The sequence below is a fragment of the Petromyzon marinus genome, chromosome 41 (genome assembly GCF_048934315.1).
Source record: "Petromyzon marinus isolate PM22_M1 ecotype Great Lakes invasive population chromosome 41, UKy_Petmar_22M1.pri1.0, whole genome shotgun sequence".
NCBI lineage: Eukaryota > Metazoa > Chordata > Hyperoartia > Petromyzontiformes > Petromyzontidae > Petromyzon > Petromyzon marinus.
The window spans coordinates 8360630-8387328 of record NC_133707.1 but is presented as its reverse complement, the minus strand read 5'-3'; the positions used below and the strand labels follow the sequence as shown (position 1 = coordinate 8387328).

Below are 26699 nucleotides of genomic sequence, written 5' to 3'. Positions count from 1 at the left end.
GCAAGTGACTTAGCGAGTGACCCGGTAGGCAAGTGACTGAGCCAGTACCCCAGTAAGCAAGTGAGTGAGCGAATACCCCGGTAGGCAAGTGAGTGAGCGAGTACCCCGGTAGGCAAGTGAGCGAGTGAGTACCCCGGTAGGCAAGTGAGTGAGCGAGTACCCCGGTAGGCAAGTGAGTGAGCGAATACCCCGGTAGGCAAGTGAGTGAGCGAGTACCGATAGGCAGCTGCATCATATTCGAGGGTGGGGCCTTCCAGTTTCTTTTTGTCGATGACGCATGACAGGTAGCGCGGCCGGTAGCCGAGCGTCGGTCTGTGTCCGTTCTCCCCTTCCACGACCTGCCCAGGCGGCACGCAGCTCGGCTCACATCGTGAGGACGCGACTCACCCAGCAGAGCGCATTGCTGTTAAGAGGTAAATGGGCTAACGGTGAAAGTGCAGCCCTGCAATTTCCAACTCACACCCCTTGCTGGGGGAAGGGCTTCCACTAGAGTGGGGTTCTAAAGAGACCCCCCATCGTTACTTTGGCTTCCTCTCGCATGCTGGCCGGATGTCTTGGAAGAGGTGGGGGGCCCACGCTGTGCCCCACCACACACGAGCTGCCAACCAACTGATGGCTGCACGTAAACAAGTAAACACACAAACAAGTAAACACAAACACACAAACAAGTACACACACAAACAAGTAAACACAAACAAGTAAACACAAACACACAAACAAGTACACACACAAACAAGTAAACACACTAACAAGTAAACACACAAACAAGTAAACACAAACACACAAACAAGTACACACAACTTCTTGGTTCTTTCGGTAAAGTCACGTAGAATGGAAATAAAATAATAAAAATAAAACATAATAAAATAAAATTCTCACCAACGTTTCGGCCACAACACAAGTAGCCTTCCTCAGGTGAAGAAACAGAACCGTCGGGAAGACAGCGCTTCTGTGAACATTGCCAAGCTTTGGTAGTGAGAAAGTACACACAAACAAGTAAACACAAACAAGTAAACACAAACACACAAACAAGTAAACACAAACAAGTGAACACAAACAAGTACACACAAACAAGTAAACACAAACAAGCCTACATCACGCCCGTCGGAGTCGGTGATGCATCAACTCATGTGCACACAGACCCGTTCAGTGTCATTGCCTCACCCCAAAACAACGCAGTAATGCACTACCTGACCAGAGAGTTCCACTGCACCGCTGGGTGTTGGTGTAGTAGACCGGGCACTGCAAGATCTGACCATGTCCGTTCAGCGCTCGAAGAGCTGCGTTGGCTCACGTTTGCTGAACGAATAAGTTTATAGGGTCGCACTCATTACACACACAAAGTGCTTGCCTCAAATGAACCGAGATACCTTGCCGATCTCGAGTTAAACTTTAGTTACCGTGCAGTTTACTGACAGACAGCCAGTTTAGATTTATTTTCTTAAACACATCCACATTCCCAGTCTGTTACCCCCAGCTCCACACACTACCATCAACATTACCACACGTTCTTTTAGCTTTTCACACGCTGTTTGCCTGCTTTGGAATTTTACCCACCCGGCAGCATAACAAAAGGCGGCTTAATCCTAGCTTGCTTTATCTACTTCCGCCATCTACATCACAAAGCCTCAGCTGCAGCTCCAGGCATTACCTCACCAGCTTATACCCCCCCTCCCCACGGCCCATCCTGGCTCCTCCCCCCTTAGCCAGTATATAAGGTCGTGTCTCTTAGAGCTCTCTTCAGTTGGTGCAGTAATTTTGCTGTGACGGTTTCCACCTGAAGACGGAAGCTTGTGTTGCCTCCGAAACGTCGTGATTTCATTTTGTTGTTTTTTTTTTCCCATTTAATTTTTTACCTACGTGACTTTACCGAAAAAAAACAAAAGAGTTCGCTTGTCGATCTCGTCAAGGCGCACAAACCATCGCCATGACACGAACTCCGGTCATTTTCGCAGTGGCTTCTGGGTAGCTGTGGAACAAAGGTGGTCACTGCATCGCGCGCTTTCAGGTGCCCTTCTGCAGCCATCTGGAATGCTCTTCCTTCAGATTTTAGGAAGCCACTGGAGCAATGCAATTAAAATCTACAGTAAAACCTTGGATTGCGAGTAACTTGGTCTGCGAGTGTTTTGCAAGACGAGCAAACATTTTAAATAAATCTTAATTTGATGAACGAGCGAGGGCCTTGCAATACGAGTAGCACGTATACGCTTTGTCTGCCGAGCGTCACGTGATCACAACTGATATACGAGTGCTTTGGATTACAAACACGTTTCCGGAACGAATTATGCTCGCAATCCAAGGTTTTACTGTATATTGAAAACTAATTTCTATAGAACTGTTTTCTTGTGTTTAGTTTGTTGTCCTTCATCGGCACCTCTGATTAGCACGGTTTGCTACATACGGTGCGGAAGAAATTCAACATACATAGAGAGGCGTGAGGGATTTAAGACATTTTAACAGACGAAACGGAACATTCATGGCACTGGACATGCACCACATTAATTTTAGAAGCTCCAAAAACTCGTGGACACGACGCAGCTAACAGGCTCACGTTGCCAATGACGGAATCGGCCACGAAGATCTTGGTGTCTCTGAGGAAGCCGAACGTGAAAAAGTCGGCCTTCTTTTCCTCGCTGAGGTAAGGATTCCTTCCGTCTGAGGATTAGCACAGAAACACAAAGAGAGTGGCATTCGGACGTGTCCCTGGCAAGACAAGGGCGTTGTAAAGCAAGCGCCTGTCAAGGCTCGCCCGGCATATAAGAGGCGGTGGTGTAAGCCTAAAACGACGCTTGGTCACACTCTTATTCCCAGGTGCGGAAGTTTACATTCTACTGTATGAGGTACTCGTTGCTGAGTACACCTCAAAGGGGCACGTACATACAAACACACACGTACACGTACATACAAACACACACGTACACGTACATACAAACACACACGTACACGTACATACAAACACACACGTACACGTACATACAAACACACACATACACGTACATACAAACACACACGTACATACAAACACACACGTACATACAAACACACACGTACACGTACATACAAACACACACGTACATACAAACACACACGTACACGTACATACAAACACACACGTACATACAAACACACACGTACACGTACATACAAACACACACGTACACGTACATACAAACACACACATACACGTACATACAAACACACACGTACATACAAACACACACGTACACGTACATACAAACACACACGTACATACAAACACACACGTACACGTACATACAAACACACACGTACATACAAACACACACGTACACGTACATACAAACACACACGTACATAGATACACACACGTACATACAAACACACACGTACATACAAATGCACACGCACATACACACATGTACACGTACATATAAACACACATGTACACGTACATACAAACACACATGTACACGTGCATGGAAACACACGTACACGTACAAACACACATGTACACGTACATACAAACACACGTACATACAAACACACATGTACACGTACATAGAAACACACATGTACACGTGCATAGAAACACACATGTACACGTACATACAAACACACATGTACACGTACATAGAAACACACATGTACACGTGCATATAAACACACATGTACACGTACATACAAACACACATGTACACGTACATACAAACACACATGTACACGTACATACAAACACACATGTACACGTACATAGAAACACACATGTACACGTACATACAAACACACATGTACACGTACATAGAAACACACATGTACACGTGCATAGAAACACACATGTACACGTACATACAAACACAAACGGTAATGCAAACACGTGAACAAAGACAAACACGCAAATATATTAATACGTACAAAAAGACAAAGATGCGCATTAAAACCTTAACAGACTTTTGGGGCAAGTACTGTTAGCGAGCGAAAATGAAGGCCGGCACGGCACATGAGGGGGTGGGTGGTCAGAACCACACCCGACCGCCTTTGTCTCCACAGTGGCGATGTTTACACACCGCACCAGGTACTCATTTGAGGCTGAGTCGACCTATGGGAGGCCCAGGACCGGTTCAAGATAATCGTCACCGGTGGTGGCCACGAGCAGGAATCGAACTCGGGTCGCCGGGTTCGTAGCGCAGCGCGCGAACCGCTGCAATACTGCTCGCCTGTTATCATACAAACACGCACCAAAGCACGCCTTCCTGAAACAACTCGGGCGCATAAAAGCCCAGATCCTAGGGCTAATTTCTCAGTACATTGACCCGACGCCAGCGTTGTCATTTCAGAGGCACATCGCCTCCTTGAGAAGAGTGCATTGGCGTTGCCTAATCGAGCACCTTTGAAGAAGGTGTCGAGGAGCTGCCTGGCCGTAGGCCGAGGCTTCCCCTCCGGCTGCAGGCACTGCATCTGGATCTGCAGCAGGACATCGTCGGGCAGCTCGGGGGACTGGAGCAGCGCCTGGTACAGCGCTTGGGCAACCTCGATTGCTTCCTCTTTGACCGCGTTGTCCGTCCGGCTCCCGTACGGCTCCAGGCCTGAAACGGAGTGCGACCGCATCGGCATCGTTCTTCTCCTTCACCTTTCCCTACGGCAGTATGTCTGTAGCGCCTTTCCCTGTATTAACCCTTTTCCGTTCCGAGACGTCGGCAAGTTGCAGGGTGGGTGTCCCGTTCACCGCTGAATCTCGGAACGCGCGCAGGCGGTTCGGCGTTAATTTTATTTAAAGAGGCGTAGCGCCGTTGTTTTTAAAGACATTGTACTCACCGCAGAGAACTGTAGCCACACGACCGCATTGTTCCAAGATCATGAGAAGTGACTGCGGCTCAGTGAGGCCTTCAACCAGCAGTGGATTGATTAAGGCCGATTGATGATTGTATATCAACAATTAAGGTGCCGCGGTGGCAAGATGTTAATTACCTCGCCTGGTATACAGGAGGTTGCGGGTTCGATCCAGACCCTGACGCCTGTATATTTGGAGTTTGCATGTTCTCCCTGTGGTCACGGGGATTTTTCTGCGGCTCCTCCGGTTTTTCCCTCCACATTTACAATAAACATACGTTTAGAGCATTTGGCTGCTGTAAATTTCCACAAGATAAGCCACTTCTCATTGGGCGATCATTTGTGATGGCCAGGTCACTCCTGAAAAAAAGAGCTATATCGCTCAGTGGGCTATACCTAGTAAAATAAAATAAAAAGTTTCGTTTTCAGTTTAGTTTCATATATAAATCACTATGTAGCACTAAATAAGCATTGCATTCACCACAGACTGCCTCCCCTTGGTAAAGCCAGACACTGAACCTGTTTGCATGAAGTAAATGAGCAGCCCCACGGTCCAGATGTCCCCCTTGATGTACGGCATCATGGGGTCAGCATCGCTCGCGATATCTTTGCCGACGAGCTCGGGGGCTGACCAGCGCGTGAACTGCAGGGGAACAACGACACACACGCCACTTGTTCATTCATTCATTCACACCTGCGACGAGCCACGCGAGAGAGAGCCCAGGAGGGATACATATTTTCTGCGACAATAGATCTGGGACAAATAAAAAAGAGGCGACATATAGAGGCCATGGGGGTGGAGTGGTTGCGCGAGTTCAATTCCCTGGGCAACGGCTGACGTGAGTGGTGAGTAATATCTGAAGCAGTCATGCCCTCCTGACCACCACTTCGCTCCCCCCACACTGACCAACGTGGTCAATTAAGGCAAACAACAAAAATCCCCATGACTGACGTGGTTTCCTTCATCCATCGGTGGATAGAGGATGGTTGGAATGTGTTGTTTATGGTGATTAGTGCCATGTTCCCTTAAGAAGATCAGAGGGCTGTGGGATGTGTGATTCCCAGACACAGACTGGACTGCTTGTTCGATGGGAATTCCTGTCCAGGGATGTGGAGATGACAGAACTCTCGACCTCCTGAAGCTCAGACAGGTTTCCTCGCTTTCTTGAGATCCCAAAGTCCACCAACTTCACCCGCAGGTCCAGCACGTGCTCGTCGATCTGAGGGTGGGATGAGACGGAGGGCCAGAAGATAGGGCACCTAGCCCGACACTCATGCTGCGGCGATGGCAGCAAACACTCAAAAGCCACAATACAATCGGGAAATATTATGGCAAATGTCACTCGCAACAGATTTAAAGTGCTTTTAAATGAAAGTTCTATATAAGTGATGAATCATTGCAAGTCCTTATCTAAAGCCTATCATTATCTTTGGCAAGTTGGTACGGTAATTGCCACGAGTGGGGTGCGGAACCTGCGGCTTGGGGGCCAGGCTTCATATCGTATATGGCCAATGGCTACAAGTGGGCTACCACTTTCAAACACAGCACACAAACGATATTTATCTATCACTGCAAGCATCTTAGTTGCACTAATCAGCTACTAGAGGGGATTTATTTTCACCTTAAAACACTGCTTCTAATTTGAGTACACATAGTCACTACTGTCGTTGCAAGAGCCTCTTGGCAATGGCAGTATTAACCAGGGCGGCTGTGGGGCTCGAATTCAGAACCTCTCAGCCATGTCAGCGCCCAACATGAGTGCGACCTTTATAATATCTCGAGTTTTATAAGGTCACACTCATTGCATACAAAGTGCTTGCCACAAATGAACCACGATACCTTGCTGATCTCATCAAGGTGCATAAACCATCACGTGAACCCCAGTCATCCTCGCAGCAGATTTTGGCTGGCCACCATATCGCGTGCGTTTATATGCACTTCTGCGGCCGTCTGGAACGCTCTTCCTTCCCATATTAGGAAGCCGCTGGAGCTATGCACTTTTAAATCGTCTAGATTGAAAACTCATTTATTTAGAACTGCTTTTTGTGTTTAGTTTGGTGTCCTTCCCCCGCACCTCCGATTAGCACGGTTGGCTATGTACGGTGCGAAAGAAGTTCAACATACATACACACATACACATCCACAGCAGTAGGAGCATGCAATGGGGCCTCACCAGGATGTTGTCGGGCTTGAGGTCGCAGTGGGCGATGGGATCGGCGAGCGTGTGCAGGTAGTTGAGGGCGCTGACCACCTGGCGCATGATGTCCCAGGTGCGTGAACGTGGCAGCCGCGGCGAGCGCTCCTCCTGCCGTGCCACGTACGTCGCCAGGTTCACGCCCACATGCTCCATCATCAGGAACCTGAACGGCTTAAGCAAGCCCAGGCGGGGGATGCAGCCCTCCTTCAGCTGTCCCAGGTCTCGGATTGCCACGATGTTGTCGTGGCGTAGCTCTCTGTCGTGCGAGACGAGGTCGCGCGCGGTGTGAGCTTAACAGGCAAGTCAAAGCGTCTCCCTGCACGAGCGCTATTGGTCAATGATCCCCAGGACCGGCACATGGAAGGGACCTTCATTCAGCAGTAGATTCTTACAGGGCGATACATTACATTGCATGGCTGTACATTACATTACACGTCTACCTGCAGGTAAAATTACTGCCTACACCCCATGATGGTACATCTGCCCACCACCTCTGCGCGTGACCTCCTACCAGTGAGCCATCGACACATCACATGGCCTCAAACAGCACCTGGCCCTGCGCCAGGGCCGTGCCGAACTTCAGCATCGCTTCGTGGCGAACGGTGGCCGTTGCTGTCATTATCTATGGTGACTTTTTTTGGCAAGTACCCAAAATGATGAAAAATCAAGAATAGGTTTGACCCTTTTCTGGCTGTCGCTGCCGGTGTGTCCCGCTCACCTCAGCTGGCAGTACTCCTTCAAGATGGCCTGCTCCTTGTCCTCAGTGAGCACCTTGATCGCCACCTCGGTGCCCTGCACGAAGGCTCGGTACACCGTGCCGAAATAACCGGTGCCGAGCTCCTGCCAGGTGTCGGGGTTCAGCGTCTCCAGGTCATAGAGCCTCTCCTTGAGCGACCTGGCCTCCGTAGGGTCGCCCTCGTCAAAAGCTGGCCGCCCGCTCGCCTCTACGCCCATTCGCCGTGGTTTAAAGTGATGTGAAAAAGGTGGCGGTGTGCACAGATGTAATAGATACGACATAATAGTGTTTGGTGGCATTTAATGTGCATTATGTACTGAGTAATGGTATTCTAGTGCATCTAATAAACATTAGATACGATGTAACATTTTATTCCATCCATTTCAGCCATTCTGAAGCCACCAATGGATGAAGGTCTGCCCCACGCCATGTCGGTCATGGGGGTTTCCTGACCATACTTCACCACTCTGATCAGTGTGGGTTGGTGAAGGGGGGGGGGGGAATGTAGAACCGGTTCGGATATTGCCACAGACGTTAGCAGCCATGGCCAGGAATCAAAACTCCAGTGTAGCTGGGCTCATAGCGCAGACCGACTCACCAATGTTCCACCCAACATTTGTTTTGTTGTTGTAAAATTCTAACCCAGGATGCACAGCGGTGCACAATACCCATCCCCCCTCACTTTAACCTCCGCCTGTTTGGCTGTGGAAGTGAGGACTTGTTTAAGGCCTTGCGGGAGTTTTAACGTTTCCGTTATTGTGGCTGATATGAAAGTTTGCATTCATTCCGCGAAACTGTGGTGGCAATAACGCCTGGATGTAAACTTAATAGGGGTACACTTGATACATGCCCTGCAAACAGTGTTCTTTGCGTGTCAAACCAAAATACCACACATTAGAGCTGGAGTAGGCTGAATTAAGTGAAACCCCATATTTTAGATGGGGATATTTTATGGAGTCAGAGATGACCAGCCTGAGACCGCCACCAACTCGTTTAACTTGAGAACGTGGTTTGATCGCAGGCGGCTGCCCAGATTCCGCCGCAGGATCTCAGTGGTGCTAGGTCAGCACCACCTGCAATCCACCTTTTCCGTGCGATCGATGAATGGCAAAGGAAATGTTAGGTGAACTGATGATGCTCGTTGTAATTACTGGCGAAACATCGCACTCCAATTGTAAATGTTGTGGGTTTACTCTCCAACACACTGGTGTGCTGAACTCGTAACGAACTGCCATGGTTTGTTTACGTGACAAACCTTACTAATTGGCTGTGTCGAGTGGTGACGGGTTTACCAACACATTTATATTTACGCGATTTATCCCAAAAACCTCTATAAATGATATTGGTCGCAAATCCCTACGTGTTAAACTAAAGTATTAAACTTTTATTTTATTTTACCAGGTAAGGCCCACTAAGAAGCGACCTGGCCACAAATAGCCCAACGAAGTGGCTTATCATGTGGAAATGTATAGCAAAAACTCGAAACATATGTTTATAAATGTGGAGGGAAAACCCGGAGGGCCTGGAGGAAAATCCACGCGACCAAGGGGAGAACATTCAAACTCAAAATATACAGTGGGCGTCAGGGTCGGGATCGAAACCGCAACCTCCTGTATACCAGGCGAGGTAGTTAACATCTCGCCACCGTGGCGTCCACGGTGGAGTTAATCTCAGCAACAAGCTGCCATTTGAGGGTCCCCAAGGCTAATAATAAGCTGCACTCTGAGACGTTTTGTTACGTTATGGGCACAACATAAGTACAAGTATTAACATTATCATTTGTATCATGGGACCTCCTTTGCCAGTACCAAAATATGAGAATAGGTTTTCCCCTTTTTTCCGGCAACAAAACAGCTGTATTAAGATGTTAAAACACCAAACTGAAACCTTTTAAAAGGAATCATGTCTGCATTAACCAGAATACTTGTGGCCAGAATACTTGTGGCCAGAATGCAAACAAAAAACATACTCTGATAATATATGCATTGTCTTTGAAACTGATTGGTCCACACCAATCAGTTTCAAAGTCAAAGGTGTTAGACCAGACAACGCCTTTTGGCATCCTCTGGTCTAACACTGTTGAGACTAGGCTCGAATAAAAGCTGTCTCTGGTGTGGACCAATCAGTTTCAAAGACAATGCATATGTAGGGGTGCTATGGGGAATAAACACATGACACGGGAAGGTGTGGTTCACCCACACCTTGGTGGCTACAACAACGTCCGCTAAGGCTCCAGTGGGTATAAAGTGCGGGGAGCCAGGGAGCTCGGGGCAGAGTGTGGGGCCCGAGGCTGAAGCAACCAGTGAAGAAAGAAGGCCAGCTAGGTGAGACCCTGGAACTCCTGTGACCGCTGCCCTTTTCAGGGCCGGCACAGCAAGCCAGTGGTGCGGCCCCAGAGCCCCAGAGTCAGAGTCCTTCTAAGGGCCGGTCTGGTCGGCGGGGTGCCGAGATCTGTGCCTAACCAGGGCCGGATCTGATAGCCTCCCTTAGAGCCCTACCAGGAGGAACTGGGAGCCTAGAGCTTAGGCCAGAGAGCCTGGGGTGTGTTCCTGAGTTATACAGGTGGAGGGGCCGCTACCCCTTCTAGTGTAACCCTTGTTAAGGTTTAAATAAATAGTGCTGCTTCTATTCTGCCGTCTCCGTGTCCTGGAACCCACTACAACTGGTGTCAGAAGTGGTCTTAAAATGGACACAAGGAGTACAAACCGATCACAGGAACCCCAGGAGGAGGACGGCTCGCCTGGGATTGCGCCAGAGGCCGCGGCCGACGATCCTGGGATGTCCCAGACGCCCCAACAGCAGCCGCCGCTGGAGGAGTGGCCGCCGATGGAGGACGGGTTGCAGGCGGCTCACTCTCGACTGGCTGAGCTGCTGTATGCCGCGGCTTCCACGCTGGAGGAAATCAACCGCGCGGGGCTGCGGGCGCAAAGGCGGCAGAGAGACGAACGCCGTTCAACGGCCATTCCCGCCGAAACACAGCCACCAGATTTCGGATTTGCCGCCATGACAGTGTCCGCCACGGCGATTGGAGGGTCGCAGCGCCACGTGGACGCTGTGGGCCAATCAGCGGTGGTGACGTCATCACCAACGGACGCCCGCTGTCAGGACCAATCGGCGGGCGCATCGTCATCACCTGCGCGACCGCCGATGGGTGTCCTCAGCCCCTCAGACACCGGTGGAGAGGCCGGAAATGGCGCGCGGCACCTCTCAGAGACGAAGCCATCGTTTCAACAACGCCTGCCGGTGTTGAAGGAGTTCGTTTCAGACGGCGGCGACTGGGGGGCCTTTCAACGCCGCTTTCTCGCTCATCAAGAGATGGCCGGCTGGACGGACAACGAGGCGTTGAGTGCGCTACCGGCCATGCTGGACGATGACGCCCTTGCTACGCTCATCACAGCTCCCAGATCAACGCGATCTACGCTACAGTCGGCGCTCCAGGTCCTCACCATAGTCTACGGGCCATCGTCGGACTGCCGCAAACTCTTCCACGAGCGGTGCAGGGGCCAGAAGGAGCCACCGCTGGCGTATCGCACGGCTCTCCTGGCCCTCGCAAAAGCGGCTTTCCCGCGGATGGACGGCGAAGGGGTGGACGCGATGGTGACGGAGAAGCTCCTGGCGTTGGCCCAGGAGCTACAGATCGTCATCGTCGCAGAGGACGACGCGGACATGTGCTCCTTGCGGGCAGCAAGACACATCCACGCGCACCTGATAGTGCAGCGTCGATCGCCTCTCGTCCCCAAGGGCGCAGCTGCGGTGTGCGCTGGGACGCCGACCATCCCCCCCTCCGAGGAGGTCTTCGCGGCGGGTCGCCCGGTGGAGTGGAGATCCGGAGGGAGGCCGGCTCGGACCACACCGGATCGCCAGGAGCACCCCAAGGCGCTCATCACGTGCTACAACTGTGGCCGCAAGGGCCACGTGGCTGCGGAATGCCGGGCGCCTCGTCAACGACAGCCGGGACGGTCGGACGGCGCTCCAGCCTACAGGCCTCCGCATCGCAACCCGGCAAGTCGCGGCACCCCACATGCTCGGCCTGTGCACACACCTGTCCCCACCTCGCGCGTTTCGGTGTACGGGCCTCGGGGTACGCCCATTGGTTTGTTGGGTGGCGGCGGGGTCGAGAGGGTGCTCGGGCCGGGGCAGTGGACGGAATTGGCCCACCGCATTGTTGCTGCGTCGGCAGGCTCGTCCGTGGTCGCGGGTCACATTGACGGGGTCGAGGTGCGTATCCTCGTCGATACGGGAGCTTCGGCGACCATTGTGTCAGACTTGATTTATAATATTCTTCCCGTTCAAAGCCGCCCCTTGCTCCCAGTCACCGTTCCATGTTACGCAGCGAACGGGGGTTCGCTGGGTATCATAGGCCAAATTCGAGCACAAATTTGCATTGGCGATATCAAACTCTCCGGGCCGATATTAGTCTCGTCCTCGCTGGCGGTTCCGTGCTTGTTGGGGACGGACTTTTTGGGCAAAATGCCGATTAAAATTCTAATTGATCAGGGTTGCATCGAGCTTCCCTCGGGCCGACGGGTAACATTCCTGCCTTCCCCTGTCACCTCAAGGGCAGCGTGCGCGTCGATACAAGCGTTCGTCACTCGGACGGTGCGTGTACCTCCCGGGGCGCAAATGCTCGTGCCCCTTCGCTTGCGTCGGCCTTTCGTGCCCGGTGTTCTGGACCAGGGAATTCTGTTAGGGCCCTCGAGGGCTGGGGAAAACGGGCTGGATCTGGTGGCCGCTCAAACGCTCGTTAAGGGGAGCGATGACCCGTTTATCCTCGTCCTTAACGTTGGCGTACAGACGGCCGTCGTTCCTCAGGGAACTGTGCTCGCGCACGCGACACCGGTCCCCGTGGTAGACACGGTTATGGGTAATGTGGGGACCGATCCTCTGGCTCAACCGCATTCTGAGGGGGACGATAGTTGGATGGACACACTATGTTCGGGCACGAGTGATCTGTCCGACTCCCAGCGTGCCGGCCTACGCACCCTTCTGACGGAATTTTCCGATGTTTTTAGTAAACACAAATATGACATTGGGTGCACGAAATTGTTGCGTCACCACATTGACACGGGTGACAATGCCCCGGTACGCCAGAATCCTTTTCGGTTAAGTCCGGCCGAAAAAGATCATGTCAAATTGGCAGTGGATGACATGCTGGCTGCAGACATTATAGCCCCTTCCACCAGTCCATGGGGAGCACCCATAGTGCTTGTCAAAAAGCACGATGGGTCCTTGCGATTCTGTGTGGATTTTCGCCGCCTTAATAAGATCTCCGTGGCCGACGCGTATCCACTTCCCCGGATGGACGAATCTCTGGATGCTCTGGCTGGCGCACGTTTTTTTTCTACGTTGGACTTGTTATCCGGATTTTGGCAACTCCCATTGGATGATGAGTCCAAGCCAAAGACTGCGTTTCGCACACCACACGGCCTATTCCAATTTAACCGGTTACCTATGGGATTACACTCCGCTCCGGCGACATTTCAGCGCCTTATGGAACTGGTTTTGGCTGGCTTACAGTGGAACGTCTGTTTGATCTATCTGGATGACGTCATCGTGTTCAGCAAGACATTTGACGAACACCTTTTGCGCTTGCGCGCCGTGTTCCTCAAAATGCGTGCTGCGAATTTGAAATTTAAGCCGCAAAAGTGCCACCTGCTACGGGAATCCGTACGCTATTTGGGGCACATCGTCAGCCGCTCGGGCATATCCACCGATCCCGCAAAGACGCAGTGTGTCAACTCCTGGCCAACCCCCACCTCGGTGGCTGAGGTCAGGAGTTTCATTGGATTTGCGTCTTATTACCGGCGGTTCGTCGCGGATTTCGCGACCATTGCTAAGCCCTTACACGCTCTGACGGCGAAGGGAGTGAAATTTCACTGGGGCCAGGAGGAGGAGGTCGCTTTTTGTTCCCTTCGCGACGCTCTCGTGCGGGCCCCTCCATTGAGCTACCCCGATTTTTCGGAACCCTTCCTGCTCGATACAGACGCCAGCAATACGGGCATTGGGGGTGTGCTCTCACAGGTGATCTGTGGTGTGGAACGCGTCGTGGCTTATGGCAGTAGGGTTTTGTCTCCGGCGGAACAGAGATACTGCGTCACGCGTCGGGAACTCTTGGCTATTGTATTTTTTATGCAACAGTATCGCCCATACCTGTACGGTCGGCATTTCACTGTCCGTACGGACCATGCGGCATTACAATATGCCTTGCGGGTGACACAGCCTTCGGGGCAATTGTCCCGATGGCTCGAAATCCTTCAGGATTATGATTTCACGACCACATATCGGAAGGGTGCTCGGCACACTAATGCGGATGCGCTGTCTCGCCTGCCGCCCGCCTCAGATTGCGCTTGTCTCAGGGGATCGGGGCGTTGTAAGCCGCCAGAGGATAGCCCCCCCTTAGATATCCCGGTTCTCGCTGCTGCCACTGAGGACCCCTTGCCTGAGGGTCCTGTCGGGGAGGGAGGTGCGGACTCCTTGCTGGGGTTGTCCGTTGCTGAATGGGGGCGCCTCCAGATGGAGGACGCATCCCTCCTCGCGTTGCGTCGTCGCGCAGGGGGTTCCGTGCGGGGGGTCGCGGGGATTGATTCATATGGGCTGCTCCAGGGGCTCCTAATGCATTGGGATGGGAGGGCCTGCCGTCACAGGCTTGTGGTGCCATCCGCTTTGCGGGGTAAGGCCGTTTGGGCCGCACACGAGCGACTTTTGCACCTGGGGACCCACAAGACCCTTGCCGTGCTCCAGCTGGATTTCTTCTGGCCGGGTATGGCAAGGGATGTGGATGACCTCCTGGGTGCATGCACTCAGTGCGCCCAACGAAAACCACCAGCGAAAGGCGCCTGCCCACCGCTACAATCTATCACGGTCTCTCGGGTTAACGAACTCGTCGCACTCGATATATTGGGGCCCTTCCCTGCGACCCCTAGGGGTAACAAGTACCTGCTGGTTGGCGTGGAATATTTCACCCGATGGCCTATGGCATGGCCTCTTGCTAACCAGTCAGCAGCAGCCGTTGCCGAGGCCTTTGTCCAGGGCTATGTCCTCGACAAGGGTGCTCCCGAACGGCTGCTGACTGACCAAGGGAAGAACTTCTCTGGCGTCCTTCTGCACGAGGTGTGTGCGCTTCTTGGTACGAAAAAGATTCGCACATCCCCCTATCACCCACAAACCGATGGCATGGTGGAGCGGCTGCATAGGACGCTCACATCTATGTTGTGTCACCAGGTGTGTGACTCCCAGACCGATTGGGACCTTCACATTCCGGGGGTTTTGGCCGCCTATAGAATGGCTCCTCACGCGGCAACCGGCTTCTCGCCGTTCTTTTTGATGTACGGTCGCGACGTTGACCCACCAATTGCGAATCAGCTCCGCGTCTCGGAAACCAGCAGAAAATCGAAATTGGCCGACCACGTTAAATTTAATATCCTGAGGTTGACCGAGGCGCGGGAGGCAGCGGCCCAAAACTCTTCCTCTCGGCAGAAGGCCAACGAGAGGTTGCGATCGCGCCAATCACGCACACATGCGTGGAAGCCAGGCGATCAAGCCTGGCTGCACTGCCCTCAGGTGCCGTTGGCGACCTCGGCGAAATTGTTGCGGCCTTGGAGGGGCCCTGTGGTTATTGTGAAGGTTATGCGGCCGCAGTGCGTTCGTATCCAGTGGGGGAAACGCCGCTGGTACGTACACCCCTCGCGTCTGAAGCCGTTTGTGGCGCCGCGCGTCCCTCCACCACATTACACAGGCCGAGCATGTGATGTCTCCGCTGACTCCCGGACGGCGTCTTCGTCACCTGCCCTTGATGCTTCGCTAACTGTTCCACCTTCAGGCGCCTCAAGAATGACGGCTTCCAGCGCGCCTGCGCCACCCGGTGGGGACGGAGTTTGCCCTTCCGGGGTGACGGAAGACGGTGCACCTGCACAGCCGGTGCCCACTGCCGGGCCGACCGGACCCTCCCCCTACGATGGACCCGCAAATCGGACTCGCGCCAAAATGCGCCGCTTGTTGTAAAAATGGTTCTTGTTACTCTTGTTGTTCACTGTTAAGTTTTCTTGCTGCGTTGATGGGGGGGGCGGGTACAATGTATATGTGTATATAGTGTAATTTTGTATAGGTGGGTTGGGTTATTTATTGGGGTGTTCGTTCTTATGAGGCACGCACGGGTGGGGGTTTGTTGTGTTTATTGTTCGAGTATTGTTGCAGCCGGGACGGCTGCGGGTTACACGGGAGGGGGTGATGTAGGGGTGCTATGGGGAATAAACACATGACACGGGAAGGTGTGGTTCACCCACACCTTGGTGGCTACAACAACGTCCGCTAAGGCTCCAGTGGGTATAAAGTGCGGGGAGCCAGGGAGCTCGGGGCAGAGTGTGGGGCCCGAGGCTGAAGCAACCAGTGAAGAAAGAAGGCCAGCTAGGTGAGACCCTGGAACTCCTGTGACCGCTGCCCTTTTCAGGGCCGGCACAGCAAGCCAGTGGTGCGGCCCCAGAGCCCCAGAGTCAGAGTCCTTCTAAGGGCCGGTCTGGTCGGCGGGGTGCCGAGATCTGTGCCTAACCAGGGCCGGATCTGATAGCCTCCCTTAGAGCCCTACCAGGAGGAACTGGGAGCCTAGAGCTTAGGCCAGAGAGCCTGGGGTGTGTTCCTGAGTTATACGGGTGGAGGGGCCGCTACCCCTTCTAGTGTAACCCTTGTTAAGGTTTAAATAAATAGTGCTGCTTCTATTCTGCCGTCTCCGTGTCCTGGAACCCACTACACATATATTATCAGAGTATGTTTTTTGTTTGCATTCTGGCCACAAGTATTGCGGTTAATGCAGACATGATTCCTTGTAAAAGGTTTCAGTTTGGTGTTTTAACATCTTAACACCTTCTTTGGTTCTTTCGGTAAAGTCACGTAGAATGGGAATTAAATAATAAAATAAAGTAGCAACATTTGTTTAATATTTATTATTATTTTATTTCATTATTTTATTCTCATTCTACGTGACTTTACCGAAACAACCAAAGAAGATAAATCATTGCAGTCACGAAAGCTTTAAATCGAAATCTTAACACCTGTTTTGTTGCCAGAAAAAAGGGGAAAACCTACTCTCATTATCATTTGCATTGCTATTGAAATCATAAGCTCCGCACCTGCCGCCTCCTTTTCGGCGTTTCGGATTCCCTCGATGACGCGACGGACCTTGGCCCGGGCATTCTCCACCGATGCCCTCACTGCCTCGTGGGCCCCCTGCAGCTGTGCCAGGGACCCAGCCAGGTCGCGGTCCACGTCCTCCAGCTGCAACGTGATGCCAACCGCATCCCTGCTCGCGACAGACGAGCCACACCAACAACCGGCATTCGCCACCAATCGGCGGTGTCGAACGCTCGCTGGCAGGAGGTCACGGGGCAGACCCAGGTGCCACGATGGGTTGGCTGAGGCTGAGATGACTGGCCGGTGCACCAGCTGTGCCAACTTGCTGTGCTTTAGCCACCCGGCGCTTCCGCTCGTTGTTGTGAGCATCGCTCCTCTGCGTCCTTCACGAGACTCCTCCAGAGCCACACCACCACCACACATTGCAAGCACATTCCTCTAGAAAAACTCAAGTCACTCGGTTTGACACGTGCTAGGCTTTCGCGAATAATTGTATTCGTAACAAAGGTGTGTATGTTTGTTGGGGGTTAGATCGCGTTGAGTATAAACCTTTCGTTAAACCCTTCACCGCCCAACAGATCTAATTAAGTCCGGTTTTTTTTGTCACGTACACAAAACGTGCCAATTGGTTCCTACTCCAGCCCACCGGTGTGTTGGGAAAGTAAATCCACAACATTCACAATGTAAGTTTCTGTGACGTTTCCACACCTGCCAACTCCTTATCAGTGCCTATCTTATTCCGGACCAACTCAGACCTTGTTGGTCACCCCGTGCACTTCCTACAAAGTCCCATCACAAGGCATGAACACAAATAGACAAACGCATTGGGGTGTTTTTTTTTTGCCCGTATTGATACGGCTGTATGGACCTAAAAACTCAATTTCCCTGTATAAGGACACGGGTAAAGCCGTATTGACCGACACGGTACGCGTTTCGACGGTAATTAATTACATCCAGCATCAACGGGCGATTTTGTTTTGCCAGCCACCAACTCACCAATGTCTCCCTCCCTCTCCCCATCTCAATCACCTCCCCCTTTATTAACCCTTCACATACGCCCCCCACACCAACTCTCTCAATCTCTCTACCACGAGGAAATCATGGAGAGACACAGCCTGCCTGGTCTCTGCCAGACCAGACAGGCTGTGCAGTAGCACGAACAGCCCCTGTCTCAAAATCTTAGAGAGAGAGAAAAACCAGCTGGCACTGTGAAGTTAGACTTCACGACAAGAAGCTGCGAGCGATGTGATTACCAGAACAGTAGTGAGAGAATTTTTTTAAAAAAACCTGGAAAAGTTACTGACATGGCTTTATAGACGGTGCTGTGCACGTTTAAGCGACGCTTAGAGGGCATTTTGTGAAATGGCTAGTGAATAGGAATGTGTGTGTGTCTGCGTTCAAACGCAGGAGCTGCTTCGATTTCCTTATCCTACGCAACATCGGTGTGATAAAGTGTCCGTGTGCGAAATACTCTTACAAAACCACAGTCGCCATCGTTCCAGAGCTTCGCCTTGCCAGCTTCTCTTCTACGGAGAGAATGGAGGCGGTTACATTTCTTGTTATTGTTGTAAAAAAAAAACCCCACTTGGTTTTTAAGGGAAGTTTCTTTTAGTTCATATGCATACAGTGCATCGCATACAGTGGCTCACAAACACAAGATCAGCCGCACGTGCCCCCTAGCGATGAAGAATTGAACCCGGCATAGAGCTTCAGAAGAACATGAAGAGATATATTAAAGACAAGGCACAGTACACACCGTAGTGTGATTGTGGCATTGCGACCCAAACTATGGACCATATGGTAAACCCATAGATACAAACAGAGACTCATAGAGATTCATAGAGACCCGGAGAGATACAGAATCACAGGGATACATAGAGATACATAAAGACAAGCCACAGTTGTGCGATTGAGACCATGCAATTAAAACTATGGACCACATAGTAAACCCAGAGACACATTCCAATACGTCGAGATACATATAGACACAGAGCTACATAGAGATTCATAGAGAGAGAGAGATCCACAGAGATTCCTAGAGATCTATACAGGTACACAGAGACCCACAGACAAAGACGAACCACAGTGCGATTGTGGTCATGCAACCCAAACAATGGATCGTGTAGCAAACCACTGTCATCTGCACTGCTTCAACGGAGGGAAAACAAAACAGCACAAATGCTCTCCTGAAGCCCTCTCGTCGTGGCAAGCAGACCTCAACATTGGCATTTTGCTCCCGAACATTTTTTCACATGCAAAGATGGAATGGTATCTGCCAAGAGACCCAATTGTGCTTATTACATGGGATAGAGTAATTGTAGTGCAAGTTTTTGACTGACATTTTAAAAAATATATATATACCACTGTAAGGTGGGGTCATAATTTGTGATGTTTCAGGGAATTAATGGTCTTAAACTCATTCTACAGAGGGCGTGCCAAACTCAAACGCCAATGCGTTTGGCATGTGCTGCAGAAGTTTACGGTTCAAGCCCCATGGTAGCCCTGATAAATATTGTGGATGTATTCATCATAATATACGCCATCTGTTTTCAAAGTGGACATTAAAGGTCCAATCCTGTAACGTTAATCGAAAAAGAGAAGATCCGTGTTCTTCCAGCATTGCTGCCAAATTTTACAATTACGTTCGTCAAGCCCTCACTGCGAAAGTTTAGCAGGAGTCTCGTGAAAAGGTGTCTTAAGGCTAAGTGAGGCTTTCCTGGGTAAATAATGTCAATCTAATCTATTGAAATACGTTTATTTTCCATGATGTAAAAATACGGCCATTGTACATTAAGAAGTCCCCTTAACCTCCTCCTATTTGTCTTAAAGCTTACCTCTGCTCTATTTCCCATCCTCTTCCTCCCCTCACCCCTGCACTCTTTCCCGTCCCTCCCCTACCCATTCTGATTTCGTGACCCCTATGTAACCTCTATCGCTGCCACCCATTCCTCAATCCTTGCACGGCCCTGCAATCTAAATAATTAACTTGCCACTCTTGTGTAAGCTATGTCAAGCGCCTTGAGTGAAGGCGCTCTAGAAATATAAATTAGATTACTTGAGATGGTTTAATATTCTCTACCTGTCAACCTATACGATTTACCTGTATTCTTGTACAGGTAAATTGAGTTTTCAGGTCCATACGGCGTACAGCCGTTTGAATATGTGCAAAGAATTATTTGTTTATTTTTGTCTCTCCCCTGCGATAGGACTTTGTAGGATGCACGTTGCGATTTATAAATGCACGGGGTGACCAATAAGGTCTGGATTGGTCTGTAATATGGTAGGCACTGATAAGAGTTTGACAGGTTTGGATTTCACTGCCACCACCACTTGGTTTCGTGGCCCATTACCAGATGTTGGAACGTTGATGCCGTAAAACTGAGAACAAGATTGGACAAAAAGGCTTACTCATTCAGTTGTTCAGCCAAAACGGAACTTGTCGGTGTGATACATTTACACTTCTTGGCAGGAATAAAAATAAACTCCTTTAAAAAGTTTTTTTTAAACAACGGTTTTATATTAAAGTGCACTAAAAAGTAAATAACTCGATGGGACAACGGGAAATGGACGACATATTGCTTACAAGAGACACGTGGCACCTGCTTTTTGAACGAGGCAATTTCAGAGTTTAGGGACCGCGGCGTTTTTTACCTACATAAATAAATATTTAATTAATAAGCCGTACATACAAAATGTGAATTGCTTTAAAAGAGTCAATTAATTGCTTAATTGATGCGGACTTTAATACAGGCATGCATTGTCACCGGATCTGAGTACGTGTGCAAAATTTGGAATTCATTGGACAACAGGAAGGAGACTAACTTTTGATTACAAGATTTGACCACGACACAGGAGTCAAGTTAAGTAAAACCGTTGAATGAAAAAAAACCCTTTAGGTAGCTGGGCTGTAAATGAGATCATACATCCTGTTTAACACACATATACATACGTGGGAAGAATTCATATTGAATGTTGAAAGCCTAACGGAACCAAATTGACAGCAGTTTTGGATAATTGACAACAAATTGCAAATCAATTGTCTCTGTTGCGATCGTATCTGTTCTCAGGGAACCTTGCAAATATCCATACAAAACATGCATTTTTGGTGGTGTACGTATTCTATATGAGAGGATGATTTTGCACTCCAGTGAATCGAAGTGCAGCCTCAAATTAACTTATCAGAAATGTCCCCTTCACTGCACCACTGGCCATTGCTGTCTCTAAATATCAGCACACGCCTTTTCAGATTTATGGTGCCACCAAACGGGGTTGTCAATCGCCCTTGTCGCGTAACGCAGTCAACGTTAAACCAGCATCAAGAATAATAATTCTGCTCTAAATCTCAGTGTCGCATACAATACGCAACACTGGTCTTAAGGTTTCGATTTAAAGCTTTCGTGACTGCAAGGATTCACCTTCTTGGTTCTTTCTGTAAAGTCACGTAGAATGAGGAGAAGAAAATAATAAAATAAAACAAGACAATAAAATTCTCACGACGTTTCGGCCACAACACAAGTGGCCTTCTTCAGGTGAAGAGACAGGTCTGTACGGAAGACAGAGCTCGAATGTTCGAGCTCGAATGTTGGAGCTCTGTCTTCCGTACAGACCTGTCTCTTCACCTGAAGAAGGCCACTTGTGTTGTGGCCGTAACGTCGTGAGAATTTTATTGTCTTATTTTATTTTATTATTTTATTCTCATTCTACGTGACTTTACCGAAAGAACCAAGAAGATGGTACTAACCACCCCCCGCCCCGGATGCTATGGGACTGTTGTGAATTTTAAAGAGTTGTAAAGATACTGCTGACCTTTGTACATGTGGCCTGACAAGATGTACAAACAATGTAGCTTCCCTGGAACGCCTCAATTATTTAATGTACGGCAATGCATGAGGGTATGGATAAATTCAGGTGGGTAAGGGACCCCTTTTTGTGCACACCTCATCATAACTCTGGCACACGGGGTGCCCAAGCAATTCCGAGTATCCTCTCTGTTAAAAAATAATGACTCGGACATGCATAGAATGTTCGTCATCAGCCATGAGAAATGCAATGCTGGATACAGGCCTCGCTTACCAGGTTGGCTTGCACTTACGACGAGCGCGGTTGGCTACGTATGATGCGGAACGAGTACAACATACATACACACCAGGCCGTCTCAAAACTCTGAAGATCCTGAAGGTAACAGTGGACGTATAAACTTTCACGTGACCCATCATCAATTCCGTTCCTTCCATTGGCTGCCAGTCTCCCACCAATCGTCCCTTCTTGTGACCCATCCTGACCTTTCTTAATAGTCAACATTCCGTTTTTAACCTGCGTATGTTCTCTAATCCATGTGTTCCTCTTTCTGTCTTTGTCGTTAACATTAAATGTCCATTTGTTGTTAACACACATTTGCAATAATTGTCTCTTTCTGCCATTATACATGCAGCAAAATGGCTCTTTTGTCACTATAACAATTGGGCCAGAAACGTGTCACCTCATTGTAATTCCAATTTAGAAACATAATTAGTTTCACAATAAAAAATACATAAAACTGTGCGAACATTTAAAGCGCCATTCATTTGACATACGTGTTAAACCAGCAGTCGATAAATGACACGGCACCAAGTGGGTGAACTTTTGAAACGTAAGTCGACACACGCGGAAAAAAAAAATATCCCGCGTCCGATGCGGTGATCATGCATCATCATCTTGTGATCTAAAAATCGCCCTTGGCACATAGCAATACAGGTAGTGAAACCGACTGACAATGAGCCGGATGTGTTTTAAAACACAGTCCCTTCACTGAGCAGCCTTGATTACGTTATGACTGACAGGGTGTGGAGAAGGCCATCGACCAACAGTGGACTGGCAAAGGGCTGCACGTTATCCCCCATATATATAAAAGGCAAAGTTGTGAATATGTGTGTCTGTTCAAAATGTTTATCGTACGTCCCGACATGCAACAAACTTGAAATTTGCCATGTGGGTACTTTCCAGACTGTACACCATGCAAAAATTATTAAAATACACTTTTGTGTTGTTTTTTTTTTTGGGGGGGGGGAGCTCAATAATGCTTATAATATTCTTGGTTCTTTCGGTAAAGTCACGTTGATGGGAAACAATAAAATAATAAAATATATATAAAACAATAAAATTCTCACGACGTTTCGACTGCAACACAAGCAGTCATCATCAGGTGTGAAAACCAACGGCAAGAACATTTGAAAGAAGTGGCGGTTTGTATTTATTTTTAAACGTTCTATTTTATCCATGATGACAGTAGCATTGCCCTTGTCGGCTGAGAGGATTACAATATCATCCCTCTTTTTTAATTTATATAATTCAGCAAAGATGAGCGTTTTGAATTATATAAATTAAAACATAGGGATGACATTGTAATCCTCTCAGCCGACAAGGGCAATGCTACTGTCATCATGGATAAAATATAAAACAACAAAATTAAAGAATTACTCGACGATGGCAGCTATACAAAAATAAAAAGAGATCCCACCAACAGCCTCGTCACACAAACCAACAAAATAATTTCTGATTCAACCGCATTAATTGGTCAAACTAAACAGTTTTCGTTGAAACCTTCTGCTGCCAGGCCACCAAGATTATACGGCTTACAAAAATACATAAAGTAGATACACCCCTTCGTCCCATCGTCTCTACTATCAACTCCCCCACCTACAAACTGGCTCGTTTTCTGTCTGAAATCCTACGGCCTTTCCCTGGAAAAACCACTTCTGCGGTACAAAATTCTACTCACCTGGTATCGACAATCAAGGGTATTTCCCTGTCCCCAGACGACCTGCTTGTCAATTTTGATGTAGTTTCCTTATTCATCAAAGTTCCTGTACCTGACACCATCGCAATCATTGAAGACTTTGTTCATCAAGGACTAAACACTGAGGTACCCCCCCTGGTGAGACACTGCTTAACCAATACATACTTCACTTGGAATGGAACTTTCTACAAACAAACTGAGGGCACCCCAATGGGCTCCCCCCTATCTCCGGTTATAGCCAACATTTTCATGGATAAATTTGAGACTGACGCCATCCAGACTGCCACTCTGCGCCCAACCTTATGGAAGAGGTACGTGGATGACACTTTTGTCATCTGGCCACATGGCCGGCCTGCTCTAGACCAATTCTTCGATCACATCAATTCCATACACCCAGCCATCAGATTTACCATGGAAGTCGAAAAAGATGGCAAGCTTTTTTTTGGATGTCCTAATAAAAAAGAGACCTGATGGTTCAATGAGCCACTCTGTCTACAGGAAAGCTACCCATACGGATGCTTATCTGAAACCAGATTCCCACCACCATCTATCACAGAAGAATTATCTCATCAAGACTCTGCACCATAGAGCCCAATGCATATTCGATCAGGAACACATAGGCAGTGAACTCAAGCACGTACACCAAGCTCTTAAGGCTAATGGTTACTCCGACTATACAATCTGCAAAGCTATCACTCAAACCATGAAGAAGGACCCTCTTGAGGAGCCTTTTAAAACCATCACTTTACCCTACATTGCGGGGATCACAAAAAAGATCTCCAAAATCTTGAATAAACACAAGATCCAGGTCCGTTTCAACACATTACATAAAATCCGTGATCTGGTTCCGTCTGTAAAAGATGTGATTCCGGACACAGTACCCTGGTGTCTACAAACTAAGTTGCCTCTGTGGTAGTAGTGACATTGGAGAAACCAAACGACATGTCTCGGACCGCATTCGTGAACACAAAGCAGACCTTAAACAAGGTAGGACCAACACCTCGGCCGTGGCAGATCACTGTTATAATTCAGTAGGCTCACATGACATTGACTTCTCCAAGACAGAGGTTCTTTGCAAGCCATCTGGCTACCATGAGAGATTCGTTCATGAGGTTATCCACATATACAAACACAGAGACAATTTCAACCGAGAAGATGGATTCTGGCTTAGCAATCATTGGAAGGATTTGATAAACCATTTCGGGCCTTAATTGATTGTTCACGCTTACGGTGGCTTTCAGACCACATCCATTATGTTTCGTCTCCCCCCTCTTTTCCGAACATAGATGGACTCGTCCATCTGAATAACTGCCAAATCGCTCTCCGTGGTGTTAACGTTTAAAAATAAATACAAACCACCACTTCTTTCAAATGTTTCTTGCCGTTGGTTTTCACACCTGATGATGACTGCTTGTGTTGCAGTCGAAACGTCGTGAGAATTTTATTGTTATATATTATATTATTTTATTGTTTCCCTTCAACGTGACTTTACCGAAAGAACCAAGAATATGAATCACTGCAGTCACGAAAGCTTTAAATCAAAAATGCTTAATAATTTTTCACAGCAAGTGAGCTGTGACGTCAAATCTGTCACGTGACCCGCGCATGTGGAAGCGTAACGCATTGTAGTGTAGTGGTTAGCGCGCTGTCTGTGTGTCTGTGTGTGTTTGTGTGTGTGCAAGCTGCGCTACGAACCCGGCGTCCCGAGTTCGATTCCCGCTCACGCCCACCACCGGTGACGATTATTTCAACCGTTCCTGGGCCTCCCCTAGGTCGACTCAGCATCAAACGAGTAACTGCTGTGGTGTGTGAACATCGCCACTGGGGAGACAAAGGCGGCCGGGCGTGGTGGATCCAAGTCCCGGGCGAAGCCGGGTAGTACAGCTAGTTCGTAATAAACGCTTGGCGTGCAATCGGAAGATGATCGTCCTTAGATGATGGATAAAATAAGGACAGTACAACTTTATAGGAAGTGAAACCTGGTGCTTCTGCAGATATTAGCCCACCGCCTCCCTCTTTGGGAATGGGGAATTTTTACCACATCAACATCACGATGTTAATTACTTAAACACGGGGCACTGACCTATTTTATAATATAACATGTACAACGAACCGTATTGTGGATGATATTGGTCGCGAAAGCCTACGTGTTAAAACAAACTAAACCTATATCCCGCTATATATTAAAAAAAAACACTCCCCAAGTGAAATAAACTACAAAACTAACAGTCTGATCAGACGATGAAATGTTCAACGCATTTGACACAAACACAAAGATTCCCAATATAGCCTATAACAAGACTGTTGGTGCAAGTGCTGTCAGCGAGCACCTATGCAGGCCGGTACACGGCACACGAGGGAGTGGGTGGCCAGCATCACGATCTCACGAGTGGCGATGTTTACACACCGCACCAAGTACTCATTTGGGGCCGAGTCAACCTAGGGGAGGGACCCACGAACGGTTCAGATAAACGCCACTGGTGTTGGTGGCCCTGAGTGGGAATCGAACTCAGGGGTTCGCCGAGTTCACAGCTCAGCACGCTGACCGCTTCCACCGACAGCTCCCCTGTATCTCGATTTGAGTCCCCCTATACACACAACACACACACACGTGCGCACTTACAATCACAACATCAACGGAATGCGAGTGCAGAGAAGGAATGCCAGCGATGAAAAACAACGTGAACGCGACAGGCATTTCACGCAGTGGTCGCCGTCGCCCGTAGCACGCGAAATACCTCGCGACAGGCATTTCACGCAGTGGTCGCCCGTAGCACGCGAAATACCTCGCCTAGATGTCCGTGAGAGATGATTTCCCGTGAAATGAAAGGTATTGCATCAGCGTGGCTCGCTTGCGAGGAGTGTTTCACTAAAACCAGACAGCCAAGAAGAAAGGGGGCTCACGGGGAATTCCCAGCCTGAGAGCACGCGCGCGTGTTTTTTTAAATTTTCTTTGTGTGTGTGTGGAGGCGGCGTTTGTCGTCCTTGACACAGTCCAATGAGAATACATTTCTGGCGAGAAGTACTGGGTGAATGCGTGAATGTGAGCAGAAGTTTCCGG

General features: G+C 49.2%; 1 protein-coding gene across 5 annotated transcripts in view; it reads right to left on the bottom strand.

Moving 5' to 3' along the window:
- Positions 1-26699, bottom strand: part of LOC116950918 (uncharacterized) — a 44622-nt gene that overhangs the window by 3637 nt on the left and 14286 nt on the right. Inside the window, exons 1-11 of one of the 5 annotated variants that reach the window (XM_076073349.1) lie at positions 26425-26562; positions 25334-26226; positions 18341-18389; positions 16863-17032; positions 7723-7948; positions 6981-7260; positions 5940-6026; positions 5326-5449; positions 4365-4562; positions 2552-2655; positions 217-338 (exon numbers count right to left, since the gene is read on the bottom strand). In XM_076073349.1, coding sequence (XP_075929464.1) covers positions 217-338; positions 2552-2655; positions 4365-4562; positions 5326-5449; positions 5940-6026; positions 6981-7260; positions 7723-7948; positions 16863-17032; positions 18341-18357 — 1328 coding nt within the window. In that variant the 5' untranslated portion in view covers positions 18358-18389; positions 25334-26226; positions 26425-26562. Of the gene's footprint in view, positions 1-216; positions 339-2551; positions 2656-4364; positions 4563-5325; positions 5450-5939; positions 6027-6980; positions 7261-7722; positions 7949-16862; positions 17033-18340; positions 19722-25333; positions 26227-26424; positions 26563-26699 lie in introns of those variants that run through there. The other 4 variants (XM_076073350.1, XM_076073351.1, XM_076073352.1 and 1 more) reach the window with 4 other exon arrangements.